Genomic DNA, 26,098 nt, shown 5'->3' on the forward strand with positions numbered 1-26,098 from the left:
GGAGCTTATTGTCCGCTTGGGACACCTGAAACTGCTGAAAGAGGAATGACAAAGGGATTCTTCCACATCCAAGAAACTGTAATGTTTGTAATGTTCAAAAACAAATAAAGATGCACACTTAATACTATACCTAATTACTCATCTAATATGATGTGTTTTAGCATATCCAGTCTGTTCTGTGCAGATACATGATCTTGGTGAGAATCAGCCCGGTGGCAGTAGACTGTGAGTGGGTGGGACAACAGCATCCAGAGCCAGAAGGACCTGGAGGAGTTTAACTCTGAGCATTAACCAGCTCAGCTCTAAATCTGGCCAGATAATTTGTTGGAAAGCTGCCTTTCTTCTGGCACACACTGCGTAAACACGTGGAGCCGACCAGGTGGCCCTTTCTGGCATGGTTGAATGTGTGCAGCATAACACATTTTATCTAAAAGAATAAGGAACTCAGACAGATTTGTTACTCAATTTATATAGTGCATAAAGACCTTTGATTACTAAATCCTTCACGCGGGGTATTCAGATGCATCAAACTGCAAAAATCCTTTATATTTAGCATTTTATGATAGTAGATGCATCAGTGGCTTTGGTACAGAAAGCCACCCAAAGTTCCGCTGTATAAAAGTCTATCAATCAAATTCCCTTTTCCTCATTTATTCAAACAAATACTCACACTGCAGGTCATTCATAGTGAAATATTTCTATAAGACAAATTCATATTAGGCAAAATTAGGTAGATGAAAGATGAAAGTTGAAATGAATTAAAGTGGGTTTACTTTACATGTTAATTACTGGCCATAATGTCCAGTTATCTCTTTGAATTTAGTATTCTACTTTGACTTGTCTGTCAAAACAGCTTCCAAATCTGTGATATAAATAAAGTTGTAATTATTATTATTATTATAAAACTTACTGATGAACTCTAATGTTTTTTTAAGCAATAACACCAAATCTGGTCCTTACTGACTCCCCTTTTCCCTTCACGTTCCAGGCTCCTACCTGCTCCTGATCCAATACCAACAGCTGAGGTCAGCTGAGGTCGCCACCATGGTGACCTTCGCTAACACAACGCAGGTCTCCCCCATGGGGCTGCGTGAGCTGCCCTGTGTAACCCCCACCATGTCCCCTGGCCTGCGGCGGAAAAAGATGCTGTGGCAGAACGCAGTAAAACACATCATTATGCAGCAGGATCTCAGTACCCAGGTGATTGAGTTTTAGATTGTTGTAAATGTGTTCTGATTTTTTTTTTTGTGCACACTAGTATTGTGTACTGGAAGAGGCTGTGTCTGTCTGTATGGAGCTCTGGCCTTATGACGCACTTTTTATACTGCATTCAAAAGTGTACCTCACTAATGGCTATCAAGCACACATGAAATGTATGTTTCTTTTCAAAATAAAGCTATTACTCTTACCATTACAATCTAATGCGCTCTTACCATTATGCATATCTAATGTGTGTTGAAATGGTTTTGGCATTTATATTTCAAAAATGATTCACATTTACAATAGACATGTGATAATAAAGCAAGCCTCACAAGATCCTTCTAGAAGCAAGTCTCAACATTCAGCATCCATAAAGGTAACACTTCTTCATTTTGGCTTGCTTGCTGTTATGCTTTTGCACACAGACTCATTCTATCCCCATGTGGCAAATAAGAGACGAAAGCAAAATAAAGAAAGTTACAAGTGAAATGAGACAGGTGTGTAGCAGCTTTGTACACCTACTCAGAAACGATTGGATTTAGGTTTTTAGCATTTTTTGCCTTTTTTGTTTGCTGAAGCACCTCGGGGTCCTGCTGCCAGGTGGGGGATGATTCAGCTTCCTTGCTTTCAGACTCAACCTTGCTTTGCCTTTTAGGCCTTGTTTTTTTTTTAACCTGTGCATGGTTTGAAAGGAGTGTCTCAACCCTGTGCCTCTTAATTTCACAGACAGATACTTTAGTAACCAGCGGCCCAAAGGCATGAAGCAGCACTGCTGTTTTATTATTATTTCTACATCATAATAGGGGTAAAAGTAAAAGAGTATTAGAAAGATATGCAACGATGAATTAATGTTTCTCCTGCTTCAAAAGGATTTGTTGACTTGGCTAAATAAGTGAGCGCTGCCTTTACCTTGGCATTGGCCTGATGCCAGTGACCTCGGTTTTAAAGGCCAGTAAAAGTGGCTGCTGACTAATTAATCCTCTTTGTGTGTGAATGTGGCTGTTTTTAGACTATCCATGTAAGTGTAATTGTTATTTTTGCATGCTGAATCTTGTCTACCCTGATTTGCCAAATAAGATATAATAGCCTTGTAACTTTTTTGAATGAAGGATCCTGTTTTTATCCTTTGACAGTTGGGTGTTGAACCAGCACGCAAAATCTTTGTGACAGATACCTACATAGAGGAGATCAACAGGCAAATCCGCAGCAAAGCCTCACGTGGGGTAACAAAGCGCCGTTCTTCCACGTTCAGAGTCCATCCCTTGGTTCGCGATTCCACCAGCACCGGGGGTGCTTTTAACGACTACTCCAGCGACGCTGACTTCTTCGTCCACTGGGGTCGAACTGTCTGTGGTGTCTACATACCCACGCTATTGCACGCCTTCAAGTCCCACGACCTGGAGAAACTCTACCAGCAGCACTCTTCCACCCAAAGACGTAATTCTCTGGCCATCACCAATGTGATAGACGTGGTGGCCAAGCTGCACATGTTGGTTCTGTACCTGGCATTGGCGCCGGAAGCTTCCACAGACACTTTGCGTGGCTGCCTGACGGGCATGTTCATGGTGTTAGCAACCGTTCTGTGCGTCATAGTGTTAACCCACAAAGACTCCGTGTCCCCACAGTGGCTTCACTACGCCGGCCTCGCCAGCTGGTTGTCACAGACCACACAGGTGCTGGGGGGTCTGGTGTACGGACTAGAAAAAGACCCATCGTGGTACCTTTTGTTCACTTTGTTCGCAACATACACACTGCTGCCATTACCTCTGCTGTGGGCCATATGTGCGGGCACCCTGTCCTCAATGCTGCACATTCTGGTAGAGATAGTATGCTGCTACACTGATGCTTTGCTTCTGAGAAAGGTGAAAAAAAAAGTCCCCTTTGAATTTCCTTTCCTACTGTTACATTTTTAAAATGTGTATCATGCCGATAAATCAGTGATACACTGTTAAGGCTTATGGAAAGTTTGATTTCTTAGACTTTACAGCAGTGTTAGGCACAAATCTACAAAATTTGAGAAAAAAACTATTTCATTGTACTTGTTGAAAGCTCATGGGTCTCTATTGACATATTAATCAACAAATAATAAGGAATTAGAAACCCTCCCCCCAAGCTTCAGTCCAGTACTGTTTCCCCAATTTCCCCTTCAAACTTTTTTTAAAGCTTTTTTTCCATGAATTAATGTAGTATTCACACTCTTTCGATGCAGGTGGTTGCCAAAGGCCTGCTGTACCTGGGGATGAACACAGCTGGCTTGTTCATCCACTACCTGACAGACCACGCTCAGCGCCAGGTTTTTCTGGAGACCCGTCGTTGCATTGAAGGACGCCTCAAATTAGAGCAAGAGAATCAAAGACAGGTACAATGAAGATGGGAGCTGTCCTGAAATTTAAAGCCAGAGAATTATCTGTGTTATGATGAAAGCTTTGGTTGCATTAACTCACTTCCTTGACTCTCACATTGTTACACTTCTTCACAGGACCGCCTAGTTTTGTCGATCCTGCCTCGCTTTGTTGCCTTGGAGATGATTGCTGACATGAGTGCTATGGAAGATGATCTAAACCCTCAAGAGTTTCACAAGATCTATATCCACCAGTACAAAGATGTCAGGTATACATGCATGAGTTAGTATATTAGTAGTTAAATTTGTAACCTTGTAACCTTGACTCGTAAGATTTATAAGCCAAGTGGGTTTCACTCTGATTATCAAGTTGCAGGCCAACCTAATGCCAATAGTAAGTGTTTGCTATGTCATTTCAGACTTTTTAGTCCTTCTCTCCTTCTTGTAGCATCCTTTTTGCAGACATCAAGGGTTTCACTTTGTTGTCTATGAACCTGTCAGCCCAGGATCTGGTTCGAACCCTCAATGAGCTCTTTGGACGTTTTGACCGACTGGCAGAGGTGAGGGCCTGAGCGAGCCCTTTTTGGTTGATGTAAAACATCTTCCAGCTTCTAATGTCCTTCTTCTTCTTCTTTTATCACAGGAACACCACTGCTTGCGGATAAAGATACTGGGAGACTGTTACTACTGTGTGTCAGGGGTTCCCGAGCCCCAGCGTGCCCATGCCCGTTATTGTGTTGAGATGGGTCTGGCTATGATCAACACTATACGGTCAGTCATCATATTTAAAGACACAAACACAAGTTAATTAAAAAAAATCAAAATCACGTGGTTTTAAAATTATGTAAATATAACCTCAGCTAAGTAACAAAAGATTAACAAAAAACAAAGCTGAAATGCAGAAGCACTGTGTGAAAATTTTAAGTACTCCTTTGCTGCTTCCACATGAATTAAGCAGGTAAGTAGCATCCAGATCCTGCTAATTAAGTGCACTTGATTAATTGATGATCAACAACTGTGAGCACCTAAGTAAAAGCAGAGGTCTGGGCAGTTTGCTGGTGTGCAGCATTCAGGTGTGTATCAATACATTGTGTAACACAATGCTTCTGCGTCAACCTTGAAAAAGGGTCCACCTTCATATGGGTCTATAGGTATCCATATGAGAGTGTAAGATCCTATTTTTGTTTGTAAGACACGATCACTTTACCTCACAAAATCACCAGGTATGTACAGAAGCAGCTGAACTTCGACATGGACATGAGGATCGGCATCCACTCTGGCTCTGTCCTCTGTGGGGTATTGGGTCTGCAGAAATGGCACTTTGATGTCTGGTCCTGGGACGTGGGCATCGCCAACATGCTGGAAGCGGGGGGCATACCTGGGTGAGCACCAGCAACCATTAGAGAAACTCCTGTCAAGTATGTTACCTGACAAAGATGTGCCTGACAGGTTTCCAGGCTTTCTGTAAGATAATATTTAAGAAAAGAATAAAAAACGTGCTATTTAATTTCGTAATAGGTACATTTGGAGGGGGTATATATTTTCATCTGGTGATGCATTAATGATGACCTCTTGTCTTACATCATCCACAATATTTTTTAATTTCTTTCTGCATGAATTTTTCTTTCTCCCTGAAACAGACGCATCCACATCTCAAGGGCAACTCTCGATTGTCTAGAAGGCACTTACAAGACAGAAGAGGGCCATGGTCGTGATAGGAATGCTTTCCTACGAAAATATAATATTGACACCTTCCTCATCTGCCCTCAGCAGGACAGAGACAAAGTTAACCACATCGAGCCCCCCAAAGTTCAAAAACCAATTCAAACCTGGAGTCCGGACATACCTTTTAAGACTGTCGTTGACATGAACAGCGTAAGTGCGCAAATACCAAACAGAAAGGAAGGTGCTGAATTTGGTGCCTTTGGTCAGGTGGTGACGAATTTGAATTGTATTATCTGAAGAGCTCGGCACATCTGAGACTCACCTGTACTCACCTAATCAGTCATTTCTATTCTTTTCTTTTAGATTCTAGCTGCTTTTACAAATGGCTCAATGCCCACCCTTTGGCAGTCCAACTCGAGAGAGATTAACAAACGCATAAAGCATGCCATCGAGCTTCGAAGTAGTGAGCGTATGCACAGAGAGCACATCACACCACTGACCCTTGTCTTCAAGGACACAAACATCGAGGACAAGGTAGACTGTAAAGAAAAGATAGAGATGCAAACTGTTTTTTAAAGACGTAGCTAAAAGTGACATTTATTTTTCTCGCTTTTGGCCCATCCAGTTCTCCCAGATGAGAGATGAAATGTTCAACTCCAATCTGGTCTGCTCCTTCATCCTGCTTCTGTTTCTCATGGCTGCCCAGGCCCTCATCCCTGCCCCCAGGTAGGAAACTCCAATATGTTACAATCAGTCCTCACTGTTAATTCCACTTATTATGATTCCATTAAGTCATTTTGTACTTAAATCCAGCTTATAGCATTTTAAATAAATATCAATTCCACATCAGTATAACCAGTATTATAAAAAGAGCTCCCTGTAGTGTTTTTGCCAGACTTTACTGCTACTGTGCTTAAGTTTTTGTTTTTCTTTACTTTGGTGCCACCTGCTGGTATTTAAAAGAATGCACTGACCCGTGCAGTCACACTGGACACCTGAACTTGTTTTTTTCTGTTCTACACTGTATTAATATTATTAATATTCATGACTTCACTCACTTTCTTCTTCTTCTTAACCCCCTCTTCCCTCCCCAATCGTAGACTGTTCCCTGCTGTCCTCCAGTTTTCAGTCTTTCTGCTTGCCCACGTGCTGCTGCTACTTGTTGCCCTTGCCGAAGAGTTCAAGTGGACTCCTTCATCACTGCAGCACTTCTGTTGCTGGATTCATGAAAACAACAGTGCCCGTAACCTGTTTACTCTCATAGCGATCTTGATCAACTTTGGGTTGGCCTCTACTGACATGGTGAGAGTCTGAATAACACAAGAGAAGAGTAATTTACATAAACTGCCATGTTCTTCAACACGACTTTTTCCTTTGTATGTCTGCAGTATTGCACCTGGTAACTGACCCTTGTAAACCAAATGCACATTAATTTGCATAATCTTCTCTGAAATGCATATGCAAAAAGAAGAAAGTTGCACTTCCCTGCTGATATTTATAGCACACTTGGCATGCAAACAGGACAGAGGAGTGCAAGAAGGTAAAAAATGAAGTAAGCACAGGGGTCTTTCGTGTGATGTAAAAAGCCCATTTAGATATAAGAAGGTAAAGGGGTTCTTTTGCAGTGATAAAATTATTTAGTAAACCTTCTTTTTATTAGAAAAAAGCACAAAATTAAGCAAAACCTCATTAAAGGTTTTAAATCACCAGTTTTAAGAAAGTTTGACTACCGGTTTATATTTGTTATGCTCTATGATGCAGAACCAGGTTGGAACATTTTGTGCTGTTTGCAGGTGTGGTGCATCCTCATGAACACAGGAGAGGCTGACATAACTGAGAAGACTGGCACAGGCTCACGTCCACTCACTGTCTGCACTTACCCTGAGGCAAGCAAACAGTAGTTTAAATTTGGGACAATTATTATAGAGATCTTATGTGATTTCCTGTTGATTTATCCAAATGTCTGTCTTGTATTAAAAATACTAACAATAAATCACATTGGGTTTCAGTAAAATGAGGTTATTACTGCTTGTTTCATCTTTCCCAATTTGTTCCCTTTAGATTTTTGTGTTGAGCGGGGTGATTGCCATGGTGACGTGTGCGGTTTTTCTGCGTCTGAACTCTCTGCTGAAGCTGGCAACGCTGCTGCTAGCAGTGGCTGTCTACTCCTACCTCAGCCACCTCACCTTTGTCTCACTCACGCGCCACGATACGCTGCACAGGTCAGTGTATGAGCAGCGAGCAGCATACAAACTGCACAGCTGCTGTAGTTACAGTGCTATATTTAAATATTTGCCTCTATACACAATTTATGATCAAAAGTTTTGGGCCACACCAGTTAATTGAGCCAACCTCATCCTACATTAAGATCAGCACAAAAACTGTGCACTGGGAGCTTCATGCCATGTGTTCCAAAGCTGAGCATCTCCTTTAAGTGTAATGTGTAGGTATATTTTTGCCCACAGAGTGTATCGATTTTCCTAATATACTTTGTTACAGGTCTCACTATGTCAGAAGAAATGGAATTTCCTTCCTTCTCATGGCCATGTTTATTGTTGCCGTCTTCTATAATGGACGTCAGGTGCTCATACACTTCATTTTCCCAGATTGAACTTATAGATGATCCTGTCACTATAGCAACACTTTCTGGTCTGTGTTATTGAAACTAAAACTGTTTTCTGTCACACAGGACTGTGTTGCAGGTAGATGATGTTCTATCTCGCTGTATCTTTTCTATCCAGTGGGAGGCTACTGCCAGACTGGACTTCCTGTGGCGTCTGCAGGCCCAGCAGGAGGTGGCAGACATGAGGGAGTTGCGGGAACACAATGAGTGTCTGCTATACAACATCCTACCAGTTCATGTAGCTCAACATTTCTTGGACCGGAGCAAGCATGACGAGGTAGCTGAAACACCCCAAAACCTTTAGCCTCACTTCTTTTGACTCATAGTCTGGTCCACAGCAGAATCAGTCTGAGTGACCATCAGTGCTTTGAAAATACTGATTGGACCAATGAATAGCAACCTCTCTGAATGGTTAACTTATATTGAAATTGTACAATTAAAATTAACGTTATGTAGTACTTTTTAAAATCTGGCACTTTCCTTTATTTATAATCCGATCATTTTTTAAAAGATCTCCAACCCCACTGGGTGATATGCAGCCCCAAACCATGACAGAACCTCCACCATGTTTTACACATGGCTGTAGACACTCAATGTTATACCGTTTTACCTCCTCAGTACATAGCGACGGTGATTTTAACATAATTTCACATTTGGATTTACCACTTTATAAGACTCGTTGCCATGGATATTCAGTTACTTTCCTCCCTGTTTCCCTTACTTATTAATGGCTTCTTGACAGCCACCCTTCCACTGACACCATTTTTGATCAGGCTTCAGTGAACAGTAGATGGATCAACTGAGGGCCAGGTGCATCTCTCAGGTCCTGTTTCTTCTTTTGTCGTCCACTTGTCCAGTTTTAAGACACATCATGCACATGCATGCGCTCTTGGTGCAAAAATACTATTTTATGACTGTCAAACTGTGTTATACTTTGCATTTTTCATCGATTCAACGAAAGAAATTGGAACAAATGATGTGGTTTTATAACGCTGGGTGGCTCAAGACTTTTGCACATTATCTTACATGACTCAAACAAAGAGGATTTTGAAGAAATCACCCATCATGACTCTTCTTTTAGGATCTTTACTCCCAATCCTATGATGAAGTGGGCGTCATGTTTGCCTCCATCGCTGGGTTCGATAAGTACTTCGAGGAGAAAGAGTTCAAGCATGAAGGAGTGGAATGCCTCCGCCTACTCAATGAGATAATTTCCGGCTTTGATGAGGTGAGTGTTGGACTCAAAATGATCATATGACAGTGGTTTATTTATGGATTATCCCTTTTGGTCCAATTATTTATCGGTTAAAATAAAACAGAGACAGTGTAGTTCAATCCAGGCTGTGGGTTGACACAAGTCCTGCTTTGATAAATAGGATAGCCTCTAATTGCATAAGTCAGCTGCTAAACCTAATGTGTAATTTAATCTTATCTTCTAACAAGCTGTTTGAGGAGCCATATTTTCACCATGTGGAGAAGATTAAGACAATTGGGAGCTGCTACATGGCGGCATCAGGTTTAGCTCCAGATAAACAGGTGGGAGATTTTTCTGTATGTGGTCTTATTTCCTGTTGTCTTATTAGCTTTGCTTTGATTTGTGGTACTTGTTATGATATTATCTCCTTGCATGAAACTGTATGTTTATCTTTGTCTCCTCCAGAAATCAATGGATGAATGGAACCACCTGAGCGAGCTGGTTTTGTTTGCATTGGCGATGCAGGAGACCTTGAAAGAGATTATTAGGAACTCTACTCAACGCTTTCAGCTGCGTGTGGGTAAGAAGCTGCCCTGCCACAGCCCCACAAAAGCACACACGCACGATTTCTAGTGTTGTAGCAAATATCTGAAATTATTGTCTGGGTTTGGACTCATGCAGGCATTGCTCACGGGCCCGTGGTCGCTGGGGTGATCGGTGCCACCAAACCGCAGTACGATATCTGGGGCTCCACAGTGAACTTAGCCAGCCGCATGGACAGCACAGGTGTGAGCGGACGCATCCAAGTACCCGAAGCCACCCGAAGGATCCTGACAGATTGGGGCTTCGTCCTGGAGCTGCGTGGAGAAATATTTGTCAAAGGGGTGAGTGGAGACTGACTATGAAGAGTAGTTAAGCTTAAACAAGTGTTGTTTATTTTTAAAACGCCACAGCATTGTGGTCTATAAGGTAAGGTTCTTAAATCAATGAATGACATCTTCAGAATTAGGAACTTTATTCTGACTTCCAGAAGGGGGGGAATTATTTGATCTCCTTTGATTTTATTATGTTGCATTTTTTTAAGTGTGGGAGAAACATTTTATACAAAAACCTCAGAGTTTAAGGTGATTCATAATGTGTTGCTATGGCTGGATCCTTGCTCTAGAGGTTTCTGTTCGATAAACCATCTCAATTATCCAGCAAGCATAAAAACATGTTGCCAGCAGCAAATTTATGTTCAGAAAGTCTTCATTATCATACAAATTTTGTAGAATAACCTCTGTGTCTAGCATAACTGTGACAATATACACATCTTCACTTTTTAATCTATGTTTTTCATTGTAGGTAAGTGAGCACCAGGGGAAAGTCCGCACCTATTTCATCAGGACCATGCGCAGTAAGATGGCCAACGATGGGACAGATGGCCGCCTGGCAGGGCAGACAGGAGGACGCATGACGCTGGCAGAGGTGGTGTTCAGTCTCGTCCAGGCCAGACACAAGGAGAAGATGAGAGAGGGCAACAGGAGGTTCAATCGGACTCCCTCCAGACTGCAGCGCTGAGGAGACTGTCAGGGTCAAATGGCTGCACGTAGGCCAGGACACACTGCAGCCATATTCCTTTAATGCTTTGCCATAACTGAATTAGCTTCACAGACAAAATACTGAGCTACCCGTGGCAGGAGCCCAATCCTGTTTAAGCCTTTATTCTTATTTCTTCCAATACTGCATCATACCCATCTTTTTTGGCATCTCAAGCAAAATGGACAAGTTAAGAGGAATTTATAGGAAATCATCCATGCTCATATTTCTTGACTTCTGGACCCAAACGTTCATCTTTGCATGACACACCGAGTGGTATGTGGTCTGAACTTTAGTTGGTTAGGAGTTAACTGTGCTATTTAATCAGTTCTGGCCTCTTACATTTCACAAGTATGTTGTAAGCAGTGCAAAGTGCTTTTTCATTACTATTATTGCCATATCTATACACTATAAGCACTGATTTTAAGGTTGTTTTGTAAAAAAAAAAGAAAGAAAGAAAGAAAGAAAGAAAGAAAGAAATGGTAAATGGACTGGTTCTTATATAGCGCTTTTCTACTCATCTGAGCACTCAAAGCGCTTTACACAACTTGTGCATTCACCCATTCGCACAAGCACATCTTTCTAAGTGCGTTATAGCTAACACTCACACACATTCATACTCCGATGGATGCATCGGAGAGCAATTTTGGGGTTAGTATCTTGCCCAAGGATATTTGGCATGTAGACTAGGGGAAGCCAGGAATCGAACCACCAACCTTCCGATCAGTGGATGACCTGCTCTACCACTTGAGCTACAGCCAAAGAAAGAAAGAAAGAAAGAAAGAAAGAAAGAAAGAAAGAAAGAAAGAAAGAAAGAAAGAAAGAAAGAAAGAAAGAAAGAAAGAAAGAAAGAAAGAAAGAAAGAAAGAAAGAAAGAAAGAGCCAACATGTCTTTATGTTTGCTGGGATAACACATCAGCAAGACTCCAGACCTCCAAGCAAAACGCTACCTCTTAGTACAAATTCTCCTAGACTACAAATGGCCAATATAGAATGTTGTTTGTTTGTTTGTATTATCTTAATTAGTACATTTATGTTGTGAAGTCAAGCATTATTTCTACTTTATATCCAATAATTTCACATGTGTTAAAGAGATTTTGGTCAGTATAATTCACTCATGCAACATAATCCAAAAAGAAAGAAAATCCCTTTATTTATAAAGTGATTGCTGCTTGGTTTACGTTTGTAAATACTGTATTTGCATAGTTTCCACTGAGCCACTATTTCTTGTTTTCTATCTTGTCAGAGTCAGTGTTGTTCTGAATTTATGAGATTCAGAAGAGGAACACTGAAACAGTTTTAATGCCAAAAACACCTCACATATCACTGTATTCCTCTTATTGTCATGGTAAAAAAGAAAGCACAACCTCTGTCAGTACTAAGGTTCTTTGTGTTAGGACCTAAAAAAATCATTTCATCCTTACAAGATCTTAAATGCATTGAAATACAACCTCAGATGTAGAACACCACATGTAGAAGCAGTGTGTGAAAGTACACTAAGTCCACCTCCGTAACTTGTAGAACCACATTTAGCAGCAATAACTTGATGTAAATGTTTTCTGTAAAACTTTATCTATGTGAAGGTCCTCAGTCATCCAGGTCATGGTAATCCAAGGGGCTGGGAAAGAAAAGCGAGTGGACTCCTTTAAGTTTCACCTCTCATCCGTGAAGCTTCTTCATTTCTAAGATCAAATGGTGGAGAGTCCCATGTTTAAGCCCTGATAAACGTTATCAGTATCTCACATCCCTGTGGAGGAATTTTGTAATATTGTTTGCAGGCAATCATTTATGAACAGCTCTCTTTCAGCATTTCAGTTAGTTAAGGTCTGGTCTGTGACCGAGCCATTGCAACTTCTTGATTCGTTTCTTTTTTCAACCATTCTGTTGCAGATTTGCTTCTGTGCTTGGGATCATTTTACTGTTCAATGAGTCAATTACAATTTTTCCCTGTCACAAAGGTGGCTTCACATGTGACTCTAGAATACTTTGGTATACAGAGGAATGACTGCAACTTCCTGTTGCTGCAAAACAAGCCCAGAGTATTACAATTCCACCACCGTGCTTGAGAGCTAGTACAAGGTGCATGTGCTGATATGTTTTCACCAAATATAATGCTGTGCATTATAGCAAAAGATATTATAATAGTGAGATATATAATATAATAGTGAGAATAAGGTTTTTCACTATAGAATGATAGACATCAAATTGTTTGGAAATTTCTTTATAAACTTTTCTGGACTGATAGGCAGCCTTTGCTTTGCTCCTTGGCATTAACACACACCTGAATGAAGCAGACCATCAAACTGCCAAAAGTTCTACTTCTTTATAGGTGCTCATACTCACTGACAATCAATTAATTAAGTGCATTTAATTAGCAGGACCTGTCTGCTACTTACTGTGTTAATTCCTATGGAAACAGTAAGAGTGCACTTAGTTTTTCACACTCTGCTTCTGCACTTTGGCTTAGTTTTTGTGGACGACACTGTCATATGTTGATGTTATTTTGTTGTTCAGCTGAAGTTTCGGTCCTAACTAAGAACCAGAGTGATTATGTCCAGATATGTAAAATGGTGTACTTTCTTTTTTTTTCTTTTTTACCTTGATAATTTATTAAAATCAAAATCAAACAAAGATGCCTGGTTTCTCTTGATGTAGGAATGTTTTACATTGTAGGTCTGATTCAAACTGACACAAATTCACGCCAGTCTTTATTTTGTTTGTCTTTTAACTTTAAATATTAATGTTAAGCTCCTCTATGGGACTTTGTGCAGTTTTTAAATCGATAACAAAGACACGTTTAATTGTTGTTACAGTATAGAAATGTTCACAGCGAATAGTACGTCTGTATCAGCAAAACTTTTTACTTCATTTTTTAATATAATTTTTACAAAAACATTCAAACCAGTCCAGTTTCTACTAATAAAATCAATTGTTGCCATAAAGCTGGGTGCTTTTAATTTTTTAACTCTGTATTATTAATTGTTAATGACATGAGACTCTTATTAAACTCTTTTTTCAAGGTGTATTCTTCTTGGAGGTGTGTCTTCCTTTCTTTGATAGTCACGACGATTGCTCTTGACTCCATTAGTTCTGTCTGCAGCCAGCGCGGGTATTCTGCAGCCGGCTCACTGATGCTCTATTTTGAAAGATGGTTCACCCGGAAGGTTCACAGAAAAAAAATAAACATAATCTCTACAGAAGTTAGCTCATCTAGTATCTAACACTCCTTTCCTAGACATAAACAAAGGTTTCCTGACAAACATTGTAGACTGCAATCACATACTGGTTTTATTTTCCATTAAATTTTTCGATTAAGGTTCTGTAACATTATCTCTCTGAATGCTGCTTCACTGTTGTCATAGGACAGAAATATATTTATTTTCACATTTTTTTCTAAAATCAATCAAATATAAATATATGGTCTATAAAAAGCCTTTATAAAAGCCTTAAGCATAACAGTAATATAATCATATAATAATAATAATATAATCATAATAATCATATAATAAACATAATAATACTATACATTAATCATAATAATGTTAATAGTCACAGTGTTTTTCATGTATCTGTTGGATTTTGTATAGTACTGAAGAGAATTTCTGTGTTTCTTAAGCCAAGATGCAAATCTAAGCAAAGCTGTAAAGGGTTTGTTGTTGTTGTTTTTTGTTGTTGCTGTTGTTTTTTAGTTTTACACAATTCAGTTGCATATTTTAGTAATTTAATTTTTAAGGTATGTGTTAATGGACTTTGTGTCATTTTGATTAAGTTTTGAATTATTTTCCTTTAGATCTTAATTCAGTTCTGGTCTTTAGTCTAGGTAGGTACTTTATTAATGCCAAAAGGGACATTACTGCAGGATAAATGATTTAAAACATGTATGAAAACAATGAAAACATCATTGTACCACAGCACACAGGTCCGGTACCACAGGTCCGGAGAGAAGGCCTTAATGTGACACAGGGCAAACATTTTGTATGCATACACAGTGATTAAAAAAATGATATAGCCTCTTTATTACCGATATTATCTGCAGCACATGTAGCACACCATGCATCACAGGCTCTACTTCAGAGGCTAAACTCCAAATTTCAATGTCTAAATCTTAAAAATCACACTTTAAGATGTATGCATGTGCAGCATACTGTCACCTTCACTCGCTCATATCTCACTCAGGAAGAATGGGATTGAGATTGCGAGTTTAGAGCTGTAGTTTTCCCAGATGAGAGAGCCGCTGGTGCGGTGGGAAACAGAGACGGAGTGAGAACTCTCCACGTGACTCTTCTCTCTGCAGGCACGCGGGCTTCTCTCCGCCAGTGCGTTGATTGTTGCGGTTCCTCGTCACCCGAAGAAAGTTGTTCGGCTCGTGGTGAATTTGTGTAGTTCTGTTTTATTTAAAAAAAATAAATCAACTATGGCAGACTCACAAGAGGACAAGCTGTACAGGGTAGAATACGCCAAAAGTGGCCGCGCGTCGTGCAAAAAATGCAAAGAAAACATAGCTAAAGACTCGCTGAGGATGGCTATCATGGTGCAGGTAAGGTGGCGACGCGTGGAGGCAAAGCCGCTCCGTTAACTGGCTTGCTATCTGGGTAAAGCATGCGGCCTGTTGTACGGGTGTAGTGGATGGGTAGGAGCAGACTGGAGAGTAGGAAAATACAGCTTATGGTGTGGTTTCAGTTGCGCCGAATCAGGCCCTCGTTAGCATTTAAATGGCTGACATTGTCTGTGCACTCCTGTCCATCACAAAGAGCCGCGGAGCCTTTTTGTCTCTGTCTGGCTATTATGCATCTTGCATTTCATGAGCTAATTTAATTTATGCTTGAAGGCTGCAGATATTCAGAGTTTGTCTACCCCAGAAGACAAATAATAGGGGGAAAAAAATCACAGCACACAGAAGCAGAAATACCACTGCGTGGTAACTGCTGCTGCCCCACAGAGAGGTAATCACTTAAAGAGTCGGAGAGCTGCTTATGTGGCTGCCTGTTTACTCATGGTTGATGGGAACAGCTCAGGATTCTCAGGTCACTCAACTTTTCTCTCTAAAGACCTGCCACATTCAGTCTGTGTAATTCATACAAATCCGCAAAGTGTAAAGTACTTTTTGTGCACTTCATGCACCTTTTTTATGAATGTAGGGGTCACACAGGGCTCTATTCTTGAGCCACTTTAGTTTACACATTGTATAAAGTATGCCTTAGTAAAAGAAGAAAAATATGTTTTTGAATCTTTGTATATAAACCTTAAAAAATGTGTTATGTCCTAAATATACAATATTTATTCAATTTTCATAGCTATACATGCTAGAAAACAGCATGTTTACATCTTTTTTTTTTTTTTTATACTGATGTCCATAAAAATGTCTCAAAGCCATGGGCTGTTTGTCAAAATTTTGCACAACCTGGATTTAACTTAAGAGTAGTTCCAAAGTATCTTTGTGTCATGTAATAAATGGATTGAATGCCCTACACATAACATTGCATTGGTAAAGAAAAGAGATGATTAAATAAGTCTGGCAGGAAAATATTACCCTTCTGAGGCATCATATAACCATCGAGCTGGAAGAAGCAATTAGAGACGCTTTACACTGTAAAGTAAAACATCTGTGTTTGTTTTTTGTTCTCCAGTCTCCCATGTTTGATGGGAAGGTCCCCCACTGGCACCACTTTTCCTGCTTCTGGCAGCGAGCATCAGCTCAGTCCACCGCTGATATCGCTGGGTTTTCTGATCTCCGCTGGGATGACCAACAGAAGGTGAAAAAGGCCATAGAAAGCGGTGGCGCCGCAGGAGGTCAGTACTTCAGTTTTATTAGGCTGTGACCCCTCGTGGAAATGGTTGGACGACTTAATTAATGTTATCTTAAGCTTCTTTTAGTTATAATAGGCAATCGGAGGAATAACAGTGTTACTAAGCAGTGGTTAAACATTGCCTCATCAAAGAATCAATCAGTGCAACAGCAAAGACAAATCATAAAGTAATTTCACTCTTTAGTGTAAATGCCCTTATCATGAGAGGAGAACATAATTACCTGCTCAGTCACAAGGATTTATAGCAGTTGTTGACTTTGGAAAGAAAATCAAACACTGTATTATACATTTTTAATGGTTTCCTGATGACTAGACTATAGGTGAAGCTTTGGTAGGCTTATTTAGAGCTGAACACGGAGTCTGTCAGTCATTTGAATGAAAACAACTGACAGCTATTTCAATTGTAGTTGGTCTGACATAACTCAGATTTAACCTATACATATATCTATACATCTGTAGACTCATCATGATATGTTTTATTACTTATAACTGAACCAGCTATAAAAAGATATACATGTTCAATTTTTGATCTTGTAGGGAAAGGTGACCAGAAGGGTGGCGCTAAAGGCGAGAAGACGCTGAATGACTTTGCTGTGGAATACGCCAAGTCAAACCGCAGCACATGCAAAGGCTGTGAGCAGAAAATAGAAAAGGTTTGGGACTGCTTTTATTGTCTGAGAACTGTTGTTTAAATTTAATTATTTAATCATCTGGTGGGTTAACTTTGTCATTTTCCCATAAATATTTGATCCATTTGAACCTCCAGGATCAGATTCGTGTGTCCAAGAAAACTGTGGACCCCGAGAAGCCACAGCTGGGTCTTATTGACCGCTGGTACCACACGGCGTGTTTCGTGAGCCGCAGGGAGGAGCTGGTTTTCAAGCCCGAGTATAGCGCCGCTCAGCTGAAGGGATTCAATGCACTGCGGGCAGAGGACAAAGAAGAGCTCAAGAAGAGGCTCCCTGCTGTCAAATCTGAGGGGTGAGCCAAAATCATTTATTCGGTTTGAAGCCTGGGATTAAAGTTATGATCAGGTCTAGCGTTGATCCCTGCTGTTGGTCTCATTTAAAGCCTCTCTGTCCACCACTGTCCTGCAGCACATAAAAATAGCTTTAAATGTGTCCCTGAAAGCCGTCATGGTGTAGGCATAAAGGAAAGGGTTGACGGCAGAGTTTGCGTGTGACAAGATGATGGCTGTGAGCAGAAGCTCAAGAGGTACATAGCAGCGTGGACACAGAAGCAGGAAGCAGTTGATTATGTGAAGTGGGATCCAGCAGACCGTAAAGAGGAAAAGAACCAGAAAGAGAGAAGTAGCCGTCTTCATCTCTCGCCGCATGCTGGCTGCGGTCCTGATTTGTCCGTCACCTCTGCCGCTTTGCTCAGATGTGATGCGCCGCACTTGCTGCTTAACTGTGACAAAGATTTGGGCGTAGATGAGGAACATGATCACCAGAGGAGTGAGCACGCAAGCAAAGAAATTGAAATAGACCATGTAGGTCATGTCCACCACAAGGACGAAGAAACAGTAGCCCGTGTCAGGCGGCGTCTTGTGCCAGCCCATCAGAGGCACAAGTCCGATGAGAAACGCCAGAATCCATGTGGTGAGGATCACCAGCACAGCATTGCGAGGCGTCATCAGGACCTGGTATCGGAAAGGCATGAAGATGGCGATGTAGCGCTCCACAGCCACTGCCAGCAAGCTGAAGATGGAGCTCTGGGTGAACATGATTAAAACGCTGAGCATGAGAAGACACAGGTAGAGATTGTGGCGCGGCATGCCAATGTCGGTCAGGATGGCACAGGGAATGGCGATTGCGCCCACGCAAATGTCAGCAACTGCGAGCGAGACCAGGAAGTAGTTGGTGACGGTGCGCAATTTGCGGTTGAGGCCCACAGCGACACAGACCAGTAGATTTCCTGTAGTGGAGAAAAAGGCGATGACGAGCTCAGCCGCCATGTACGTCACGTTGGGGGAAATCACCAAGTCTTCAGGTGGAGGCGACGCTGAATAGGAGGCATTAGAAATGGAAGCAGATGAAAAGTTCTGGAAAGCTTTTAGAAAAGGGGGCAACAGATGGGAGGAGTTGCTTGTTGTTTTTTGGAAAGTGTAGAGTTGGAACAATGCTGTGGTGGCCTCCATGTTTGTCCTAAAAAGAGAAATAAGGTGCAAAACAAACTTGGAGTGGTAATAAAATGCATTAAAAAAGGAAAATTACTCACCCGTCTGCAGCAGCTCGCATCTGTTTACGATGATTTTAGCAGAGAATCTAAAAGCTTCTTCAGTATTATTCTTTCACTGGCCGTCTTCACTCAGAAAAAAAGCAAACGGACTTCTGCTGAAACGCATTACCACATTGATTTATGTGCAGCCCCACCCCCATCCTCCGCCTCCCCATAGATTCAGCTGTTGTCTGATGAGTGAGGTTTGTCTGAGACTTGGATGGTCATTAACTGAAACACGTGTGCATGTCTGGTCTCCCAGGATGCTAAAAGCATTTTCCTCGTCAGAGCAGAATGCACGATATCAACACTGACACCTGGGGCTGTGCAGACATGTACCAACTTGCGTTTGTGTGTGTCCATTAACTGATTAGGCCCAATTGGATCTGCTTAATGACTGAAGGTGTCGGAATCAGGCTTGTTGTTCCTCATCTTGACTGCTATCCCGTGTTCCTCTGAGGCTCATTTAGGAAGCTAATTTGGATGTTTTTTCACCTTCCTTTTGTCCTTGTTGAACTAACTGAAAAAAAAAGTTTTAAAGAAATGTTATGTTTGTCCTCACAGAAAGCGGAAAACTGATGATGTTGATGGAGCGTCAAAAAAACAGAAGAGAGAAGAAGACGACGAGAAGAAAAAGCTAGAAGAACAGTTAAAGGTACTTTTTAATGTTACTTCTCACGTGTTAGAGTAAACTTTGATCTTTTCCGATGTTGCATTAATTTGTTTGTGCGTGTGTCTTGGCTGCACTTCTCTGCAGAATCAAAGCCAGCTTATTTGGGGAATTAAGGACAAGCTGCGAAAATATTGTTCAGCCAATGATATGAAGGAGCTGCTGATTGCAAATGGCCAGGAAGTTCCCTCTGGAGAGACCAATGTAAGAGAAGCTTGTTGTATTTTGTGTCTAACGTAGCATATTGGAAAGGAGATGATTCTATATTTACTGCTCATGAATACAGTTAAAGCTAAAATTTTCTGAGGAGTGCTGCTGTTCTTCTGTTTGATGACGAATGTTTTTGGACTTGCAGGTAGTTGACAGCCTGGCCGATGGTATGGCTTTTGGTGCTCTCGAGGCCTGTAAGGAGTGCCAGGGCCAGCTGGTGTTTAAGGGTGACGCCTATTACTGCACAGGAAACATTTCTGCCTGGACAAAGTGTGTGTTCAAAACCACAACACCCCTACGCAAAGACTGGGTCATTCCCAAGGTTGGTCACCTCATCTCACTCTAACTATATGTAGACGTCTTTTCCACAGTTGCAGAACAAGTTTGTCTTTGTTACCTTTTAACAACTAGTCCACATTCCTGTTAGCACAGCACAAGCTGGAGCAATTACTATGGCTGGATAGCTGCCCTGGACAAAATCTGTGGGCTGCATGTGTCAGTCTGTATTATATTTCTTGCAGTAGCCCCTCCCGTAGTCACTGAATCATCCTAAGTTTTCTGTGGTGGTACTGTCTTAGTTTTTTGACACCAACAACAGTCTTTCCTGGTGGAGCGTGTGAAACTTTCTAGAATACGTACTGTCACCAATGGGAAAATGAAAAGTAAATAAATGAGGTGGCCTTAGCCAATGAGCAGAACTGAGGAAGAAAAATTAAACTGCTATATAAAACTAATTTGTAGTTACCTGTTTGCTCTGTGTCTCTGAAATATTCGCTCTTTCCATCTTAGGAATTCCACGAAGTTTCTTTTCTGAAAAAATTCAAATTCAAGCGGCAGGACAGGGTTTACCCTAAAGAGGCTCCCACAAAAACCCTGACAGCGGCCAAATCAGAACCACTACCGAGTGCATCCAGCGCTCCGACCGAGACACTGCCACAGGGAGCACCTTCAGGTGAGAAAAACTTAAAAGACTGTGTAAAACATTAAAAATCTTCCTCCCTCTTGGTACCACAGACAAAATGCAATGAAAAAATTCTTAACATTTTTCTTGTTATTAACAAAATGTTTTATTCTGTGTGTTTTGTCCCTTAGACAAGCCTCTTACTGGCATGAAGCTGCTGACTGTGGGCAAGCTGACTAAGAACAAGGATGATCTGAAAGCTGCTGTGGAAGAGCTCGGTGGAAAGATTACCAGCACAGTCAACAAGGCCTCATTGTGTATAAGCACCAAGAGTGAGTAACGATTTGTTAAAGAGAGAATTATCACAAGTACTCTCAGTAAGAAAAGGAATGATATAACATCAAACTTTGCCATGTATTGACAGAGGAGGTGGAGAAGATGAGTAAGAAGATGGAGGAAGTAAGGGACGCTGGCGTGCGTGTGGTCTCTGAGGATTTCCTCACTGACATCAAGTCATCGGGCAAAGCCCTCCAGGAGCTGGTCTCCCTGCACGCCATCTCCCCCTGGGGGGCAGAGGTTAAAGTCGAAACTCAGGCTCCATCTGTGGCCTCCAAGTCTGGAACACAGGCTACTAAGAGCACAGGGAGGGTGAAAGAGGAGGAAGGTAAAGTGCACTTAATGTGGAAATACTGAAGGAATGCATTAGAACAATTGCGGCGGTATACAATGTGACATTTAGTGCATACATTAAACAGTTGTGGCATTACAGGTGGTAGCAAATCCAAGAAGATGAAACTCACAGTCAAAGGTGGAGCTGCTGTGGATCCAGACTCAGGTAGTCATTAGTACCATGGACTGAAAATGCTTCATTTCTCTTCCCCCCCCCCCCCCCACAATTTTAATTAATTATTATTATTTTTTTCCCAGGTCTGGAGAACAGTGCCCATGTCTTGGAGCAGAATGGGAAGATGTACAGTGCTACACTCGGTCTTGTGGATATTGTCAGAGGAACTAACTCTTACTATAAACTGCAGCTGCTTGAGGATGATGTACAGAAACGGTAATCGGACCTCTTTGTGTTGGCTGCAGTTAGGCTTTGCCTATTGTTTACCATTTCCCCCCATTCATGGAAATGTTATCTATCCAGACACTAACTCATGTATCTCTTCCCTTTGTGACATACGTGTAGGTACTGGGTGTTCAGGTCATGGGGCAGAGTGGGTACAACTATCGGAGGAAACAAGTTGGACAAATTCCATGACAAGAACTCTGCTCTGGATAATTTCCTGGGTGTGTACAAGGAGAAGACGGGCAATGACTGGGGCTCGTCCAACTTCACCAAATATCCCAATAAGTTCTACCCGCTGGAGATTGACTACGGACAGGTACACATACACAGTAATAAGTCAACATCTCATCTGACATGTTGTGGATTTTTAATTTCTTAGTGACCCCTTGTGTTTCTGTGCAGGATGAGGAGGCAGTGAAGAGGCTGACAGCCACGGCTGGCACCAAGTCAAAGCTGGCCAAACCTGTCCAGGAGCTAATCAAGATGATCTTTGATGTAGAAAGCATGAAGAAGGCCATGGTCGAGTTTGAGGTAAGACTTGCCTACCACACACTGAAATCAGGATCTTCCAGTTCTTTGGGTTATTTTTACCATTTCGCCCGATGTGGTATTTACTTCACATTTTCGCAAGTTCATTCATTCAAGTCAGATGGATAAAACATATGCAGTATACAGTAATATTTTGACTTAGAAGTACAACTTTAAGAAGTATATTAAAAAAACCAAAAAAATCCTGTCTGATGCTGTAGATTGACGTCTGGATAAATGTAAATGTGTTTTAGTTTTTGACATTTTAGGCTGTTGTCACAGACATAAAAATAATTTACTGATGTTTAAGAGATTAAACAATTTAAGGAAAATACTCGTCTTCATTCACAAAGAGAACATTTTAAGTGCTTTTTATTTTAGCAGCAGATTAGATAACTCTTCTAATACAATAAGTTAATTTATAATGATGTTAAGTGCTCTGTGAGCATTACTACTTATTATTACCCCTGAGCTGTAAAAGGCTGACCCTGCTGGGCGTTGGGCAGTTGGCATTGAAACGCAAGGTTGTGAATGTCATAACCTGAGAACAAGGCAACATAGGATTTTGAAAATGATACCATACTGGACCTACAAGAATGCTGAGGGGTAGCACTGGCATCCACCAGTATCTTTGCACTTGACAGGCTGATTTATTCTTCTTCTGTCTGCAGATTGACCTCCAGAAGATGCCACTCGGTAAGCTGAGCAAGAGGCAAATCCAGAGTGCCTATGCGCTCCTCACTGAAGTACAGCAGGTCAGTGACAGTCAACAGCTCCTCTGAGAGTTGCATCGGTATTTATGTTGGATTCCTCTTTATATAACTCTGTAATGCTTTGAAATCCATTTTAATACTATCGTTTGGCATGAATTTTGGACATAACTACCTTCTGGTACAGAAGGTAGTTGTTGGATGAGATCTGTGCAGCTCTTGATCATGCAACGTTTACATTTTTAACTTACTTTTGTTAAAGGCTGTGTCAGAGTGTGTGTCTGAGGCGCAGATACTGGATCTCTCCAATCGCTTTTATACCCTAATACCTCATGACTTTGGCATGAAGAAGCCTCCACTGCTCAACAACCTGGACTACATTCAAGTAAGGATTCATAAACTGCCCAATCTAGAGATTGACCTTTCTTTGTCATGTCACCACTAAGCCTAATGCAGAGTTTAAAAAGGTTGATCTGTAAATGCATCACTGTTTTAGGCTAAAGTTCAGATGTTGGACAACCTGTTGGATATTGAAGTGGCTTACAGCTTACTGAGAGGAGGAGCCCAAGACAATGAGAAAGACCCCATCGACATAAACTATGAGAAACTCAAGACAAAGATTGAGGTAAGGAGCACAGCTCTTTAGAGAGTAAAGTTTTGTTCTTAATCATCAACGGTGGGCAAGATTTCATTTTTGCCCTGATGATCGATTTAAGTTTTGAAATGTAAAAACAAAAAAATGCATGTGACACATCTGTTGCTTTACAGGTTGTTGACAAGACCACAAGTGAAGCTGAGATCATCGTGCAATACGTTAAGAACACCCACGCTGCTACGCACAACACGTACACACTGGAAGTACAAGAGGCAAGTCTTTTTTTCTTTTTTCTTTTTTTTTTTGAATTTATTGATTGATTAACTTGGTAAAAATGGGTTTAAGCAGGACAACCGCTTCATTTTAATGGCTTTAATAGATTTGGAATCTTAGTTTGTCTTCTGATTGTGTTTCTGTATTTTAGATATTTAAAATTGTCAGAGAGGGAGAGCACCAGCGATACCGTCCATTCGAGGAGCTGCACAATCGCCAGCTATTGTGGCACGGCTCTCGAACCACCAACTACGCCGGTATTCTGTCTCAGGGTCTCCGCATCGCCCCTCCAGAAGCCCCAGTGGTGAGTGTTGTTTTGAAACCAGGTTGATGATAAGATGTGAAGAATTAAAAACCTCTCCTTCTAATAAATACCCCAACTTTACCCATAGTTTCTAGTGTTTAGTCCTGCATAACATTACAGTCGTGCTTAATTTTCTCCAGACTGGTTACATGTTTGGCAAAGGTGTGTACTTTGCTGACATGGTGTCCAAGAGTGCGAACTACTGCCATACCTCCCAGTCAGATCCTGTGGGCCTCATTCTGCTCGGCGAGGTTGCTCTAGGAAACATGTAAGTGACGGTCTGAATGCAAAAAAATATATATTTCATCCTTTGAAATGTTGGCCTGACTGTGTAAATAAATGCAACCTCCTTTTTAACTAATGCAGGCATGAACTGAAGAAGGCTTCTCATATTACAAAATTACCTAAGGGCAAGCACAGTGTTAAAGGTGAGAGACATAATGGGTTGCAGCATTTTAATTGGTATTATTTTTCTAAGTGTTTGGTTCACATGGCAAACATTGTGCTTAAAGCTTTGTATTTCTGTTTAGTCTGTGTCCCTAACTGTAATTTAGATCCACGCTTTTCAGTGTAGTTCTTAATCATCCCAGCAGGAAATATTTACCTTTGTCTCTGTCAGTTTTTAAAACTGCGTGTGTGTGCGTGCATTTAATAATATTCACTTTTGGGGTTTTTTTATTACAGGTTTGGGTAGAACTGCTCCCGATCCAAATGCCACTGTCACTTTAAATGGAGTGCAAGTGCCTCTGGGAAAAGGAGTCCACACTAATATTGATGACACAAGTCTGCTGTACAACGAGTATCCTCTAATATTAGTTTGTTTGGTTATATGTGTAATGATTTTTTTTTTACCTGCTTGTCTGTACATAAAATTAAATTTGTTACATTTCTATCTTACAGTCACCGGCCATTTCATTAGGTGTATCTGTTCATTTGTCATTAATACAAAATCTAATGATCCAGTCACATAGCAGCAACTCGGTGCATTTACACATCAAAGATCAAAGAGAGGTTTACAATAGGGAAGGTAAGTTAAGTCACTTTCAACATGCAGTACAAGTAAGGTATAATAAATAAAAGACCAGTGAGTTCACCCATGGAAACAGTTTTATAGCTTTCTGTCTTTTAATAGGTGAATATTGTCTAACCTACTTTTCATTGTGTAGCTCACCCAGCTGTCATGCATAAATCGACTCATTTGCACTGCTTATAGCAGTGAAGACATGAAGATGAGACAGTTGAAGGGTTGTGTTTATGTCCTAACAGCAGTCACCACAAAATAAATTGTCAGGGTATTTGTGTTTTCAGCTTAATTTGTATCTGTACCACCTGTTTTCTTTAACCGTGCTCCCTCAGGTACATTGTGTATGATGTAGCACAGGTAAATCTGAAGTATCTTCTGAAGATCAAGTTTAACTACCAGACATCCCTGTGGTGAGAGGGGCTGCGCACGAAGCTTCTTCATAAAGAAAGAAAAAAAAAGACCACTGTTGCCTCCAAAATACTTGGGCTTCATTCTCTGCAACCGAAGATGTTTAAAAAAGGAGTGATACTAAACCGTCCTTCATGATGGATCCTTGGAAATCTCTTGTCACTTTATTGTGTTTTCACCAGGTTTATTAAGTGGCAGACTTCCTTAGTAATACATTAGGTACCTAAATACTGGCTTCTTCACATTGCGTACATCAGTACCTGGAGAGGTCTGGTGACAACTTCAGAAAGTGTTGGTAATCTGTCACTGGAGAAGGATCTTATTTTCCTGTAGTTCATAAGGTATAGTCCTGCAAGTTTAGGAGTGTTCAAGAGCCAGTCTGCAAACATACACAAACCAATAATTTGCTGTGAATCCACAGTAAAGTGAAGACTAAGATACTGTAAGCATTTTGACATGTATATACTTGTTTTGTTCGCATCTCTAGCTGTCTTCCTCACTAAAAAGAAAAAAAAAATGTGATGAGTGTTTATGCAAGGCGCCCTGTAAAAGATTTAAAAAAAATGCCATACTAAGTGTTTTTTTTTTTTTAATGTCTTTTTCTTGCTTCTCTCAAACCCAAATAAAACATTAGACATGAAGAAGGGTTTCTTTCAGTTTGTTGGAGAAGGCAAAAATCAAGGTCATTTGCTAAGGAGCACTCCGGGGAATGGTATAACCTTGATGAAAAATCATTGTCAAATACTTTCCTCTAGGGATCAATAAAAGTATTCGGAT

General features: G+C 40.9%; 3 protein-coding genes across 3 annotated transcripts; 2 read left to right on the forward strand and 1 right to left on the reverse strand.

Annotated features, from left to right (window-relative positions):
- Positions 1–1,044: 1,044 nt before the first annotated feature.
- si:dkey-206f10.1 (adenylate cyclase type 8) lies at positions 1,045–11,288 on the forward strand. The gene is made up of 20 exons (XM_040018525.1): positions 1,045–1,200; positions 2,334–3,062; positions 3,410–3,559; positions 3,680–3,810; positions 3,990–4,101; positions 4,185–4,312; positions 4,765–4,923; positions 5,182–5,416; positions 5,570–5,740; positions 5,832–5,932; positions 6,307–6,508; positions 7,000–7,092; positions 7,268–7,428; positions 7,706–7,787; positions 7,948–8,106; positions 8,911–9,057; positions 9,273–9,365; positions 9,490–9,604; positions 9,706–9,908; positions 10,369–11,288. The coding sequence occupies exons 1-20, from the start codon at positions 1,045–1,047 to the stop codon at positions 10,582–10,584; spliced, it is 3,543 nt and encodes a 1,180-aa protein (XP_039874459.1). The 3' UTR covers positions 10,585–11,288.
- Positions 11,289–14,895: 3,607 nt separating this feature from the next.
- On the forward strand, positions 14,896–25,875 carry parp1 (poly (ADP-ribose) polymerase 1). Its single transcript, XM_040017846.1, has 23 exons — positions 14,896–15,139; positions 16,230–16,392; positions 16,947–17,062; positions 17,176–17,390; positions 19,194–19,284; positions 19,387–19,503; positions 19,655–19,831; positions 20,299–20,461; positions 20,602–20,742; positions 20,835–21,074; positions 21,180–21,245; positions 21,338–21,470; positions 21,600–21,795; positions 21,882–22,010; positions 22,679–22,762; positions 22,980–23,102; positions 23,214–23,342; positions 23,486–23,584; positions 23,737–23,889; positions 24,030–24,157; positions 24,256–24,317; positions 24,574–24,688; positions 25,246–25,875. The coding sequence occupies exons 1-23, from the start codon at positions 15,017–15,019 to the stop codon at positions 25,325–25,327; spliced, it is 3,045 nt and encodes a 1,014-aa protein (XP_039873780.1). The 5' UTR covers positions 14,896–15,016; the 3' UTR covers positions 25,328–25,875.
- Positions 16,489–19,288, reverse strand: LOC120725144 (adenosine receptor A1-like). The gene is made up of 2 exons (XM_040017849.1): positions 18,630–19,288; positions 16,489–18,556 (listed from the first exon to the last, which is right to left on the reverse strand). The coding sequence occupies exons 1-2, from the start codon at positions 18,647–18,649 to the stop codon at positions 17,446–17,448; spliced, it is 1,131 nt and encodes a 376-aa protein (XP_039873783.1). The 5' UTR covers positions 18,650–19,288; the 3' UTR covers positions 16,489–17,445.
- Positions 25,876–26,098: the final 223 nt, after the last annotated feature.

The sequence above is a fragment of the Simochromis diagramma genome, unplaced genomic scaffold, assembly GCF_900408965.1.
Source record: "Simochromis diagramma unplaced genomic scaffold, fSimDia1.1 OVJJ01000802.1, whole genome shotgun sequence".
NCBI lineage: Eukaryota > Metazoa > Chordata > Actinopteri > Cichliformes > Cichlidae > Simochromis > Simochromis diagramma.